At 38.4% G+C, this 14898-nt stretch overlaps 2 protein-coding genes across 9 annotated transcripts in view; both read right to left on the bottom strand.

Annotated features, from left to right (window-relative positions):
• Positions 1 to 14898, bottom strand: part of LOC109397126 (whirlin) — a 343758-nt gene that overhangs the window by 156533 nt on the left and 172327 nt on the right. The gene's annotated exons all lie outside the window — the stretch shown is intronic.
• On the bottom strand, positions 6055 to 8848 carry LOC109397128 (pickpocket protein 28-like). Its single transcript, XM_019669466.3, has 2 exons — positions 6542 to 8848; positions 6055 to 6475 (listed from the first exon to the last, which is right to left on the bottom strand). The coding sequence occupies exons 1-2, from the start codon at positions 7945 to 7947 to the stop codon at positions 6178 to 6180; spliced, it is 1704 nt and encodes a 567-aa protein (XP_019525011.3). The 5' UTR covers positions 7948 to 8848; the 3' UTR covers positions 6055 to 6177.

Here is a 14898-nt window from a genome sequence, read left to right as displayed (position 1 = left end):
AGAGGAGACAATTCGAAGGTTGAGGTCATACGGCGACTGAGTGATGTGGAAATGCTGCAACGTAGGAACCTAAAGCGTCAACAAACAACGTCACCAGAAAAGCCGGCACAAAAACGTTAAACGAGATTTGATTGTTTCTGATGTTTGATTTATAACTCGCAATGTTTTCTAGCAATAAGTTTGATTGTATCACAGATTGGGTTGAATATAATAAAGAGAATGCTGGTCGCCCTAATTCACTGAAAATACTTCAGTGGAATATCCGAGGTTTGAATGACCTTGTAAAGTTCGATTGTATTGGTGAACTGCTACAAAGCTGTGGAATGCGTTGTCGTTGTATGTGAAACCTGGGTGAAAAGCGATAGAACAAGGATATATAAGCTGGATGGATATACATACTGGTATTTTCTCTTCAAGGGAGGAGTCGCATGGAGGGTTAGCGGTTTTCTTGCGGGATGGATTGATCGTCGAAGTATGCCAGAATAGACTTGTTGAGGGATTCCATCACATCCATTGCCAACTACTTTCTTCTGGGAAGCGAATCAACTTTCACGCTGTCTACAGGCCTCCATCGTTCGGGGCAAGAGGGTTTCTTGATGAAGTAGAGGATATGCTATCGACTGTAAGCAAGGGAGATGAATGTGTTATTGTCGGAGACATGAATGTACCTGCGAACCTGCTTTCAAATAACATTGTACGCGAGTATTATCGACTATTAACTTCGTACAATGCAATAGTCACTAATTCGCATGTTACCAGACCGTCTAGTAGCAATGTCATTTGTTCGGAGAACTTGACCAACACAGTAGTAAATGAAACGATTAAAAATGATGTAAGCGATCATTGTTTGATTGTATCGACATTCAATTTTGCGTGTGCTTCTACAACTCGCACATTACAGAAGGAAATTGTGGATCATGCACGATTAAGTGAACTATTTGTTTCTGTCTTCGAGTCCCTTCCTGAAAGCATGTTAGCCAGTGACAAGCTAGCCCATATGACTGAGTGCTATCGTATATGTCTCTCGCAATGCACAAAAACTGTCTCCGTTGAGGTAAAGTTGAAAGAGCACTGTCCCTGGATGACAATTGATCTATGGAAGCTAATCACTATGAAGGACCGCCTTTTAAAGAGGCATAGAAGACACCCTAATGATCAACATACATCAGATCTATTGGATCACGTGTCAAAATTGCTTTGCAAGATGAAAACGATGGCTAAACGAAACTACTATCACACCATAATTGAAAAAGCGTCGCAACGGAATGCATGGAAAGTAGTCAATGAAGTGATTGGTAACCAGCAGAAGAATGATAAGCCTAGCCGCATTTTAAAAGATGGTGTGTTATTGACTGATGAGGCAGAAATTTGTTCTGCATTCAATTAATTTTTCTGCAATATTGGAGCAAACTTAGCAGCAGGAATTCCTGGTTCAGGAGATGTAGAACGCTTTGGAACCATAAACTACCACCCGTCATCGATATTTCTCTCGCCTTCGACAACCGCTGAAATAATCACGCTTATAAATGGATTAAACGAAAAGAAATCTTCAGGTCCCGACATGATTCCTGCTAAATTTGTTAAATTTCATCATTCCATATTTGCACCTCTCCTCTCTGATGTTTTCAACGAAATGATATCAACCGGCCATTTTCCTGATTGTTTGAAAATTGCCAAAGTAAAACCAATTTTCAAATCCGGCGATGTCAAAGAACTGAACAATTACAGGCCCATTTCTTGTTTATCAGTTCTAGACAAAATATTAGAAAAACTACTTGCATCTCGGAGTATAAATTATGCCATTCGATTCGATCTTCTATCAAAGCATCAGTACCTATGGCTTCAGAAAAGGGTCAAGTACGTTGAGCGCATCTTGTGATTTGGTCGAAGAAATATATGACGCTTTGGACACGAAAAAAATGGTCGGTGCAGTATTCATTGACCTTAAAAATGCGTTTGACACTATTGATCATGTGCTACTATTAAAAAAAACTGGACTCGCTTGGAATAAGAGGAAATGCCTTAACTCTTGTGAAAAGCTATCTCACCAACCGTCAACAGTTCGTCTCAATTGGAGCTATAGTACAAGCGGGATCCTTACTGTGCCAACAGGAGTTCCCCAGGGCAGTAACCTCGGCCCTTTATTATTCTTGTTGTTCATCAATGATATTTGCAACCTGGAGCTGAAAGGGAAAGTTTGCCTTTTCGCGGATGACACGTCGATATTCTACAAAAATGCCCAATATCGCATCACTCACCAGCAAATGGAATACGATCATAACTTGCTATACGACTACTTTTGCGCAAATAAGCTGTCTTTAAACCTAAAGAAAACAAAATGCATGTTCATACATTCACCGCGGAGACGAGTTCCTGTTCACCCAATACTGTACGTTCATGGCAGCATTGTTGAGGAAGTTGAGGAACATACATTCCTAGGGCTCATTATCGACTCTACAATGAGCTGGTCTGGACACATTACCCACCTGAAGAAGAAACTCAGCTCTCTCTCTGTGGCATCCTACGGAAAGTGTCGTGGTTTATCCCTGAGAAATGGATGAAGCAGCTGTATTATTCGTTGATCCACTCAAGACTTCAATACTTGGTAGCTGTTTGGGGTTCGGCCAGCAAATCGACACTGCGGGAACTCCAAGTAATGCAAAATCAGTGTCTTAAAGCAGTTCTTCGCAAGCCCTACTGGTATTCTACAACATTGTTATACTCAAAAGAAGAGGATAGTTTTCTACCGATAAAAGCGTTGCACGATTTGCAGACGCTAACTTATGTCCAAAGAATAGTTCATGACCCGATTATGCATCACAACATCGCCATTAGAAGAATCCAAAGTAGTCGCGTTACCAGATAAGCCGGAAACTTCTCACTTCTTAGACCAAATACCGAAATGGGTCGCAAGAAAATAACCTACTCTGGGTTCAAATTGCATAACGCACTCCACCCCGAATGGAAATCCACGGCCAACATAAAATCCTTCAAAGCATTAATCATAAAGGATATGAAGCTCAACATATCTAGATATCTAATCTGATTAAAACGCCCACTTACACCACCCGTCATAATATACCGTATATTATTCTTTGTTCCGCCTCCATTCATAGCCGCCAGCCACTACCCTCCGAACTCCGCCCACCACCCACCACCGACCGCCCACGAATCATCGCCACCAACACTCGCCACAGCCAATCACATCGCCTTCCGTAATAGCAACAATACTAGTAACCTTTAAGTAGTAAAAGATGTCAATGTGCTAAAAAGTTTGAAAATGTAAAATGAAGAAGCACTCTTCCTTAATAGAGCATGTGCTCACTGGAAGGTGCATATTTGTAACGAATAATGAATAATTTCCTTATTAAGCTCTTAGTTAACAAACGTTGAAGAGGTAAAAAAAAAAAAAAAAAAAATTCTGTCTTTTGTCCAAAGTTACCCCAAAATGTTTTACTTCTTCCGAGAACTGAATTTGAGCTCCATCCACGAAAGGTTGAGTAAGATGTATTTTCTCTTCTGGTAAAAGGAACGACAACAGTTTTGGAAGGGTTTACGCTTAATTCCTCTTTCCTACACCATTTGAGAGTAACATTCAGCGCATGTTGGAGCCGATTTGAAATCGTAGTATCGTAGGTCACATCATCTGCGTATCCTATCACCTTAAAACCTTGATTCATTAGCTTTTTAAGGAGTTCGTTCACTACCAAAGACCACAATAAGGGCGATAGTACTCCTCCTTGAGACCAGCCCTTAACAGATCTTACTGATAGTTGCGCACCTCCAAGAACGGAAGAGATCTCTCGATCTCTAAGCATGGATATTATCCATTCAATAATGCATTTATCCAAGCCCCTTGCTTCCATTGCAGAACGCATGGAGCTGTAGGATGCATTGTCGAATGCTCCCTCAATGTCGAGAAAAGCAACCACGGCTAGGCTTGAAGCGATTTCTCAACTATGCTCACCAACGTCTGAAGTGCCGCTATTGTAGATTTACCCGATTTATAAGCATACTGAAATTTGCAAAGAGGTATTTCTATTAAACTTGTAGACTTGATAAAGTCATCCATGATTTTTTCCATGGTTTTTAACAGAACACACGAAAGGCTTATGGGTCTGAAGGCTTTTGGAATTGTTTTGTCCCGTTTGCCAGATTTTGGGGTAAAAACAACGCGAACCTTACGCCACGCCATAGGCAAGGATGGGATCATTCATTTGCAATCATTTACATTCACTTGCTGTTAACTCGCTTCAGAAACATCACAGCAAAAATCAATGTATGGAACACTTTTTTTCATTTTTGTTTTACCTGAAATTTTGTAGAAGAATATATTAGCTTAGAATCAAAAGTTAAGTCAACAGAAGGCAGCAAACGCAACTCTCCACGGCGTGAATGTAATTTACATTCACCGCGTGGAGAGTTGCCTTTACAGCTCGCTCACGACTTTGGAATGCATGTGCGACCCCAATGTTATTCGGCAAACTTCAGATAAAACTACAAGCTTCAATTCATTCATACATTGTTTTTCGATAGCATGCTTCTGAACTGAGATAATAGCAAGTGATTGTAACTCTTTGAAATGAATGGTCCCTTCCCTGGCCTTAGGTATGTGAGTTAAAGTAATAATGGCTCTGAATAGTTCGGTTAAAAGCGGACAAATCACTTATTTTCCCTGTTGAAGTAAAGCTCGGAAAATTGCATCTTTCCCGGTAGATTTGTTTCAGAAGTATCAACAGTAAAACTGCCATCTTCTTTTTTAAGACTTCCAAGACCATTTGAATGGTCTTTCGAAAGGACTTTATGAAGCCTTGCAGCCGTAGGAGCGTTATTGATGTCTTCACATACCCGTCTCCAGTCCTTCCGTTTTGCTAGTCTCAATTCTCTGTTGTATTCTGTGAGGGCTTGTTTATACTGAACCCAATCAGATGTAACTTTTGCTCTATTGAACAACCGTCTAGATTTCTTCCTCAGATCTGCCAGCTTATCATTCCACCAAGGGACATCCCTGTTGGATGATCTCTGTCGGATTGGGCAGCTAGCATGATATGATGAAATCATTTTATCAATAATCTCATCGGAGGCATTTTCCAACTGTGAAACAGACTTTCGTCGTTCAAAATCCTACAATTCTGCGAAGAGCAACCCATTACCCTTCCACTATTTACCCAGGGCTCTGGAATGAAGCCCACGTCTAACTGTTCTCTAATAAATCTTCTGCTGAGCACAGCTGAAGCACCCTTCGCGTGGTGAAGATTTGTTTGGATAATTTTCAAGGTACTCATTTTTTTTACTATTTACAGCAGAAAAATAAGGTCCACTGCGTCATTGCTCCGGCAAAATACTGTGGAGGGTGCCCTGGTACTCCACAGGCACCGTTAGCGGTTAGGTTTCTATTAGACCCCCCTAACCATCCATTCTTAGGCACGGTACGCATTAAGCCGCATGACACCATGAATTAGGGGTTACCTGTTTGGTGGACTCTTACCACTGGATCAGACAATCCGTAGTGATATTCTTAGCCAGTTGAAGGAACTGCTACCGCCACTACACGGCTATCTAGGCTGATCGGGAATAGAAATTAATATTGATGATCAACTTCTTTCGAGCCCGATCAACCCTTACCCTTCACAACATTAGAACCAACCGACTGTAATTTCGGATTGAGGTTATCCAAACAGTTTGTATCCAAAATGGCCAAGTAGCTAATTTTTGGTCAGACTACAATTCTAGTAACCAAACAATCAATATCTTCAGTTTGTTTCTAGCGCTGTCCAGCGGAAAAAAAATCTTAAATTTGTCTTTTCTACATACATTTGGTCGACTTTTCCCGTTAAAACTACAACCTCGTTGAATAACCCCTTAGGCTTGATGAAATTGAACCAACAATTAATTGAAACTAATGAATGAAAACGGTATAAATTCAAAAATAAATTTGAACCACACTGTTCTTTAGGACAAAATATGGGTGTGAGTATATTTGTTTGCATATGAAGAGTTTTATTCCATTAAAGCAATAGAGAGAATTATCACTACGGCTTAAGAGTACACCTAGCATTATATGAATTATTAGAACCTGCTGACAAATATTTAAATATAATCACAATCTCCACTTGTCTATATAATATCACAAAACGTCGACCATTAAACATCATCATTGCACATAAATTTGACGAATCACTGTAAATCCTTATCACCTTTCATCGACATCGATAGTAAACTTATTCCCGGCACTTCGTCATATTTCAAATTTTTCGCATCCACTTCGGCACGTTTCTGCTTCCTCCACAGCGAAAAGGGACGCACCGTACAAAAGTAACACAGCTCCACCAAACTCAGCAAACTGACGCCCATGCACAGCCCCAGCAAGCCTCCACAGTTGGCCAGGAAATCAGTCAACCCGTACAGCTCGCTTCGCTTCGAGGTCATGAATTGTGCCTCCTTGAAGTAGATTCCCAGTCGGGCCACGTGCATTCTGAAATCGAGCGAGAGAAAATGGTTGACTTTTGCGTTCGTCATCAATCGAATTTACGGAATTTACCCTGTTGTGCTATTGAGAGGAAGCTCGATGGCCTGACTCCACTTCTGCCAGTCGAAGTCCGTTTGCGTGATTTCCGCGTCGTACTGGATGGAAGTGCACGCCGGTAGGCAATTGCACTGAGCTCGGAAGTTTGCCTGCTGATCCTGATGGCTGAGCAGGTCCATCTCCAGAAGATCGTTCTCCGCATCAAGCATGCAATAGATTTGATTGGTTTCGCAAACTGGGGTGCCGTTGGAGTACATCATGGAGAATTTGACACAATTGCAGCGTTGAAGAGTGTAGTTTGTGAGGCATTCCAGTTCGCAGTTGTCTTGGGTGTAGATTTTGAAGAACTGGAGGTACCGTTCGTTGTTGAAGAAGCACTGGCGACGTTCTGGGGTGTAGCTGCGAAGTCCCTCAGTTGTTGTGACCATTTGTGGTTTTACGGCGATGGTCACTTCTTGATCCACTGGAACGTGGACGAACCGTTGGGAAACCTGGGGATACTCAGCGGAGGAGTGCAGTAGAACTTTAAAAGCTTGTACTGGTCCGCGGCAAAGATAGTCCAGATCATGGTTACTGGACAGCAGCAGTAGGGAAAGGCCTGCGGAGTAGCCTGGTCCAAGAGTTCGATAGGGGTATGAACTGAGCGTTGCCTCTGGAGAGTATCCTTGTTCAAGCGTCCAGTGGGGAGCTTTATGATGTTCCGACAAATACGGATCCGCCGTCTGGATAACATCGGTGCGGAGCAACTCTGCAGCGGATAGAAGGTTAAAACTCACGCAGATGCCCTCTTCGGTCATAGTGTGACTAAACATGTCCTCACAAAATTTGAGTTCACTTCGGATCATGCAATATTCCATCATCTGGTACATTGAAAGAGACATTTCGCGGACAATCGAGGCATAACTTTGGTGACTGGCTTTATTAGGGAGCGAGTGTGCTTCTCTCAATACGATGGTGTAAAACGTCCTCTCACATAGCTGCATCATCGTTAACAGGTAGTCTGTTCGGTTGAAATCTCCTGCTTCATCAGAGTCCATGTTGATGAACTCTCCAAAATCTCGAGAAAAGTTCAAAATTTCACTTTTAACTTTGGTCTGCGGACAAATGGTCACCGCCGGAAACGGAATCTGCCACACTGGAGTAGATTTTTCGTTAAAACTCACAATCACCGGTGTTTGGTCCCACTTTTGGTACGTTTTCAGGATCAACATCACACAACTTCCCACCGAAAGGACAAACACAACCACCCACCAGAACTTTTCACATAGCGATCGTTCGCGGCATCCGAAATATCGAACTCCGTGTACCGAACTATTGCTACAATACTCCAGGAACAGCTCCTTGGCTCCAGCAGACGCCAGCTGAACTTTCGAGCGCTCCATTTCTCGCGACGGTCGAATCGTTTCTGATGTCGTCGTCATCGTCGGTCAGTGTTTTCCACAATCCAAGAATTACAAATTCCATGCCGTAGGCCGATGAATATGCAACAGGTTGCGTAGTCAGGGCGCCACGGGATTGGCGTGAAGCACGAACTTCCGAACCGGACCACAGTATTGTATGCAGTAGCAACACGTCCCGGGAGGAAAAGAAATGAATCCCTTTCGGCTCAGCTCAGCAGGCGTAAATTGGACGGGCATAGCTATATGGGGCAAGGTCAGGTCCATCCGTATGCAAATGAACATGTTTGTTTCCAATTAAAAGTACATTTCCATCCTGGCGGGCTGGGTGTTGTTTTGTCTTGATTTATTTACAACCCCTATAGGAAATCAACGAGCTCCCAGAGAAACGTTGGGGAAGGAATGGTTCTGCACTTCTGTGGGAATTTCCTCATCATAGAAATGGGAAAATGGCAGTGCAGCACGCTTTGGTCGTCACGGGGTTTGTAATAAATGTACGCATGCAAATTGGAATTCATTTTCACCTACGTTAAACGTCAACATTATGGAGCGATGAAAGGTATACGCATTGCCATGGCATCATGAATGTTCTTTGTTTTATCATTTCCCGTCTTACTTACCATGAGAGACCTCCTTAATAAAATACTTAATTAGGATCGTTAACCCGTTTAAGCCCAATCTATCTCGCAAATTGAATTTTTAAAGTTACAATCAATATTTATGAAACAATATTTTCAAAATCAGTTTTCGTACACATGTAGAGTATGGATCATGAATCATGGATCATATACCATTTTTTTTTCGCAGTGGCAAATGTTTTTCGTTTTTGCAGAAACCATTATCTTCGAAATTTTGTTCAAAAATTCCAAGTAACATTTTGATAACCACTTAGTCTTGTAGAGTTTTTGATAAAAGTCATAAAACCTTATACCTTTTATTTCGGTTTTATGATAGTTCTGAGAACCTATTGTAGACTATTTGATGGTTTCTGCAAAAACGAAAAACATTTTCCACCACGAAAAAAAATCTGAAAACACCGTGATCCATACTCTACATGTTAACGAAAACCGATTTTGAAAATATTGCTTTGTTATTTAATAAAAAATCAAAAACAAAAAATAAGGGAATGGGTTCAGTTTCGCCTTTCTAGGGAGAAAAAAGAACAGAATTCTTGGGAGTAGTTTTAAAAGGAACACGTGAAGGGATACTGAAAAAAATCTCGGAGGAACACCAGAGGAAATTTAGGGAGGAATCGCGGAAGTATTCTTTGGAAGAACCACATAAAGAAACTCTTCAGGAATTCCAGGGATGTTTACGTAGCGCAATTATCCCTCGAAGACAATATACTTTTCTATGCACGTAACAATTTTTGGATGCATCTGCTCACTACCATTGCACAATGGGAAAAATATGTACAAATAAAACGCGACATTCCTCCATGGGCTCCTATAAAAATACCTCAAGGTCTTCAGATTTTTTTAAATTCCATCAGAAAGTTTTATAGGAAATTTATGAGATTTTTTTTCTGGATGTACCATCGAGGAGATTTCTTTGAGAATTCTTTTAGGGACTTCTTTAGGAAATTTCTCTAGAAGTTAATTTCAGAACACCTTCATAAAACCTTCCTTAGAATCCTTCCGAAAATGCTAAATGGATTCTTTTATATTTTTAAAAATTCTTCAGAAATTCTGTTCAGAAATTTTTTACAGTTTCTTTTTTAAAGTTCGTTCCAAAAATTCCTTTAGAATTTCCTTCTTACATACAGGCGGTGGCCAAAATTTTTGGGATAGGCAACTTTTTTTCTCTCACAAAAAAGTTCAACATGGTGTAACTTTTCATAGAGTGCATCAAATATTCTCAAATTTCGACTGTTTATTTACCTATTATATGTGCATCAGTGGTACAAATTTGAACTCGATTGGTTAATCTTTCGCGAAGTTATAACCGATCTGGTAAAACACTATTTTTAAGACTATCCATTTTTGAACTGTCATATCTCGGAGACCAGTGAACCGAATTGAATGAAATATTTTGAACGATTATCAACAATATAATAATGCTTGAAAATTAATCAGAACATAGATACTTTTAAAATTTTGTAAAAGGTTATGATGGTTTGACATTTTTACCCATTTAGAGGAAAATGAGTCAAATTTACTATTTTGCACAAAAATTACTAAATGTGTTCTTCCTTCAATCCAAATAGGCTCTAATATATCTTTTTATAGATATTTTATGAACAGAAGTAGAAAATCTTTGGATATCAAAAATAAAATTTTATGCAATTCAGTGTCATAATTTCTATTTTATACTACTCATTTCAGTATCATAATGACTAACTTTTCCGTACCGGTTCATAATGCAACTGAAATGAGTTGCATAATGAAAAATAATTGCATAATGTTCATAATGCAACTCATTTGAGTTGCATTATGAACATTATGCAACTCAAATGAGTTGCATTATGAAAAAAATCATTGCATAAAATTTTGTATGGGACTCGTTGCAAAACTCGATTTTTTCAGCACTCTTCGTATTTATCCAACTCGGCAAGCCTCGTTGGATAAATGTACGACTCGTGCTGAAAAAATCTACTTTTTGCAACTCGTCACATAAATAACTATTATGACATTGATGTGAAAAAAATGCATTTTTTCGAAAAAGATCCAAAAAGTGTCAATCCATCATAACTTTTTTCAACGTTTAAAAAGTACCCATGTTTTAAATGATTTTCAAGCATTAATATATTGTGGATAAAAGTTCAAAATTTCATTCAAATAGGTTCACTGGTCTCCAAGATATGACAGCTAAAAAATTAGTAGTCTAAAAAATAGTGTTTTACCAGAACGGTTCTAACTTTGCGAAAGATTAATCAATCGAGCCCAAATTTGTACCAATGATGCACTATAAAAGGTTGACAAACAGTCAAAATTTGAGAATATTTGTTGAACTTTTTTGTGAGAGAAAAAAAAGTAGCCTATCCCAAACATTTTGACCATGATCCTTCATACGTTTTTCAAAAAAATTCTCTTGAAAACTTTCATGGATTTCTTCAGAACTTCCTCCGAAGTTTCTTTTGGAAATCCGTACGAGAAGTCTTTCAAGTATCCTCCAAGGAAGCATTTAGAAATGTTTTCAGCGATTCCTTCAGAAAATCAAAGGTTCAAAATTCCTACAAATTTGCCCAAGAAAATATTTCATAGATTGCTTCAAAAATAGTTCAATGAGATTTTTACATGAATTTGTCTAGAGATTTAATTTGTCCAAAATTGGAATTCGGTTTTAAAATCTAGCAAGATTATTTTTCAGAAACTCCTTTTTGGCTCTCTTCAAAAAATCTTTCAGGAATTCTTTAGGAAATTTTTCCAGGGCTTCTTTCAGATATTCTCTCAGAACTTTTTCCAAAAATTTCTACAATAATTATTTTTGGTAAATTTCCATGAGCACCTTCTGAAACTCCACCAGGAATTACTTTAGACATTCTTCAAGATATTCGTTTAGAAAAATCTTGGGGCATTGCTTCAGAAATTCATTCAAATATTTTATCATAAATTCTTCAAGTGGTTTTTTTTCAGAAAATCCTCCAGAGATTCCTTTAGAGATTCATACAGGTGTTTCTCACCGAAGCCCATCAGTGATTTGTTCAGAAATTGTACTATGGATTCCAGAAACTTCTTCGAGGATGCATACAGAAAACCCTACTGGAATTCCTCCAGAGATTCTTGCGTTATTACTTCAAGAGTTTCATGCAAAAATTTCTCTAAAGATCTTTGCAGGAATACATAGATACATAGATTCTATCAGGATGTCCTCCATATGTCCCTCCATGTTTTTACCAGAAAAATCTGTGGCATTTTCTATATGGATAACTCTATAAATTTCTCCATGGTTAGGCTGACACAAATTTCGATTTTCTCTTATGTCAACCCCCACCCTCTTGACATTTTGAGGGGGGACACTAATAAATTATTCAAGAAATTTAAAAAAAGTGAAATAAGATTCGCCGAGAAAATTTCTTAACAAATCCGATGAGTTTGACGATTTTGCCTAATTGATTGGGTAATTTTTTTTTCAAATACCGTCAAGGCAAAGGCACCATTCACCGTGAATCTAAGAGGATTCGGGTCAAACAAGGGCTGTCATTTGACACCAGTCTTATAAACATTGCTGGTGCCGCTTTTAATTGCCTTCATTATAGGTTAAAATTAAAGCAATATTCACAGAAGTAGAATTCTTTTCACAAAATTTGGTGATATAGTACAATTAGTAGAGGGTAGTAAGGTCGTCTGATTCCGTGGTAGGTCACCATTCACCGTGGTAGTAGGGACCCATTCACCGTGTATGAGAAATTTTGTTTTATTTTGTTTAAAAATGATCAAAACAACCCAGCCAAGGGAGTTTTCTTCGTTTAAATTCATTTCAAGTAATAACTTGCAAGATTTTTATTAGAAAAACGAATGTTCAAGTTTTCAATTTTTTCTAGATATATGGGACAATATGGGGCACGGTGAATGGAGACCATTGATTTTTAGGGTACCCATTTACCTGCCTTTTTGATTCAATTAAAAAGTAGGAGTAATCGTGCTTTCTTGTTAAACTTACTTTGGTAATGCAAAATACATACCTGATATAGGAATTTAATTGCTACTTGGTGGAATAAAAACGAAACAACATTTAGTTTATCGCTTAAGAGCCAGTTCGCGAAAGCCGCAACCCCTTCTTGTATCGATGTGCTCCGATTGAGCTGAAATTTTCAGGGCATGGTTTTCCATATAAAAGATGATATCTGATATGATTTTCAGATTTTTCCGTTAGGGGGAAGTGGGGTAAAATAGCCCTCAAAGATTTCATGTCTAAAAATAGGTAAAATCACTAAAATCGCAATAACTTCCACAAAAAATAACGGATTCAGCTGAAATTTTGCATGGACACTCTACTCCTATGGCACTTCCATTTAAGCCAAGCGTTGGATAATCTTTGATATTTAATTTGAAGAAATAGGTTATTTTCATAATTTTTTGACGATTTTCAGGGCGCCTGTTTTCGTACCAACAGAACTAGGATGAAAAACTGAGTACTACATTTTGAAGGATTACCCAAGAGCTTTCATTGGATATGTGACCCAGATGCGCCAACTTAAAAACTTTCGAAAAAAATTTTTTTTTCTCGGGGTTTGCATTTTACCCCATATTTTTAGCTGTCTAAAAAGAAGTGTTATCGCAAATTATGACAACGTTATTAAACTTTCAAGGGGTTTTCTTCAATATAAATTCAACAGAAAAATGATGACTTAGAAATGCAATTATTGTTTTTTTTTTTCATTTGGGGAAAGTAGGGTAAAACGGACTAACTCAACCTCCTTTCGAAATAACGTTGCTACGATGTTCTCTGATCGGACTCGATTTTTCAGAGTTCTTTATTCTACTCAAGAATAGATGCTTTATCACATTTTTTTTTCTTGAGAGGATAACGGGGTAAAACAATTCTCAGAAAAAAAAAATGTTGAAAATAATCAAAATTTCAAAACCTACAAATGCTTTGGTAAAAGTTGGCCAAATTTCATGAAATTAGAAAAAAAAAATCCTAATTTTTATTGCTTATTCAAATGAGCAAGTCTTAAAACATTTTGACGTCGAGAAATGTCACAGATTAGCACGTGGTGTGTGATTCACCGAATTCTTTCTCGATTTTTCTTTTAACATGCATCTCCGGTTCAATTTTCTCTCTTTTTTCTCGTGAAAGTTGCAGCAGTGCATAATGGTCACGAAGAAGATTTACGAGGAAAGATGCATTTAGCACCTTCAAATGATTTTTTGGACAAATATGGTCTTCTACAAAGTTGTTCCCAAAAAAAGGCTCTCTTTTCAATGTACATAAAAATTAGGGTGGTCCATATTTTCAAAGAAATTGGAAGGAAACCAAACTTTTTTATTTGCTAGAATAACTGTATACATTCTTCGGGAAAGTTGTACATCTATCAATTTTGAACAAATTTTCTGAAGACACTTTTTATGTAGCTTTGAAATTGACCTATCTAGAGATGTTTTTCTGAATAAGCTTAGGGTGGTTCAAGAAAAACCGGTTTTGTGACGTTAACTTTTTCAGTTTCGATTTTTCATCAAAGTCGCCCAAGAAACACTTGTAGAAAAAAAAAATTATCGAAAGTTTTTAAGTTGGCGCATCTGGGTCACATATCCAATGAAAGCTCTTGGGTAATCCTTCAAAACGTAGTACTCAGGCTATGTGATTCTTTTTTTTTTTTATCTGTATTAACGAGATTTTTAGCCCTTGGCTAGTTCATCTCGGGACCCACGCTTTATTTCCCTTCCGAAGGAAGAACTCACGTTTTGCGAGTTTGTCGGGAGTGGAATTCGATCCCAGGTCCTCGGCGTGATAGTCAAGTGTTCTAACCATCTCACCAGGTCCGCTCCACAATATGTGATTCTGTTGTTATCAATTTGTTATTCTCCTCTGCTCGGGTACTAGAAAAACCTGGAAAGAATATCGTGAAAAATCTCTGGAAATCGCATCTTTTGCAGAAATCTTTGGAGGTATTCCTAGATAAATCCCTGAGGTAATTGCTAAAAAAATTTCTTGAGAAATTTCCAGAAGTATTTGTGGAGAAATCCCAAATGAAGAAACTGCCCGAATTCTTTTATAAATGTTCAAAGAAAACACGAACACATGCTTGAACATGTACTGCAGCAATCTTTGAATAAATATCCGTAAAACCCTGAAAGATTAGCAGGAGGATTTTTGAAGGAATTTCTGAAGAAACATGTGGACTAGCTTAAAGTAACTAAAAGAGGAGTTCCTGAAATAATCTCTGGAAGAATCTTATGTACAAAGAACTAGTTTAGGATTTCAAAAAATGTGGAGAAATTAAAAAAAAAAGCTGGACAGGAATAAATTCTAAAATAACATCTTAAGGAATCTTTGGAGAAATTCAGCTGGAATCGTTCTACGTACATGAGA

Source organism: Aedes albopictus, chromosome 3 (genome assembly GCF_035046485.1).
Source record: "Aedes albopictus strain Foshan chromosome 3, AalbF5, whole genome shotgun sequence".
NCBI lineage: Eukaryota > Metazoa > Arthropoda > Insecta > Diptera > Culicidae > Aedes > Aedes albopictus.
This window is presented reverse-complemented; position numbering and strand designations above follow the sequence as displayed.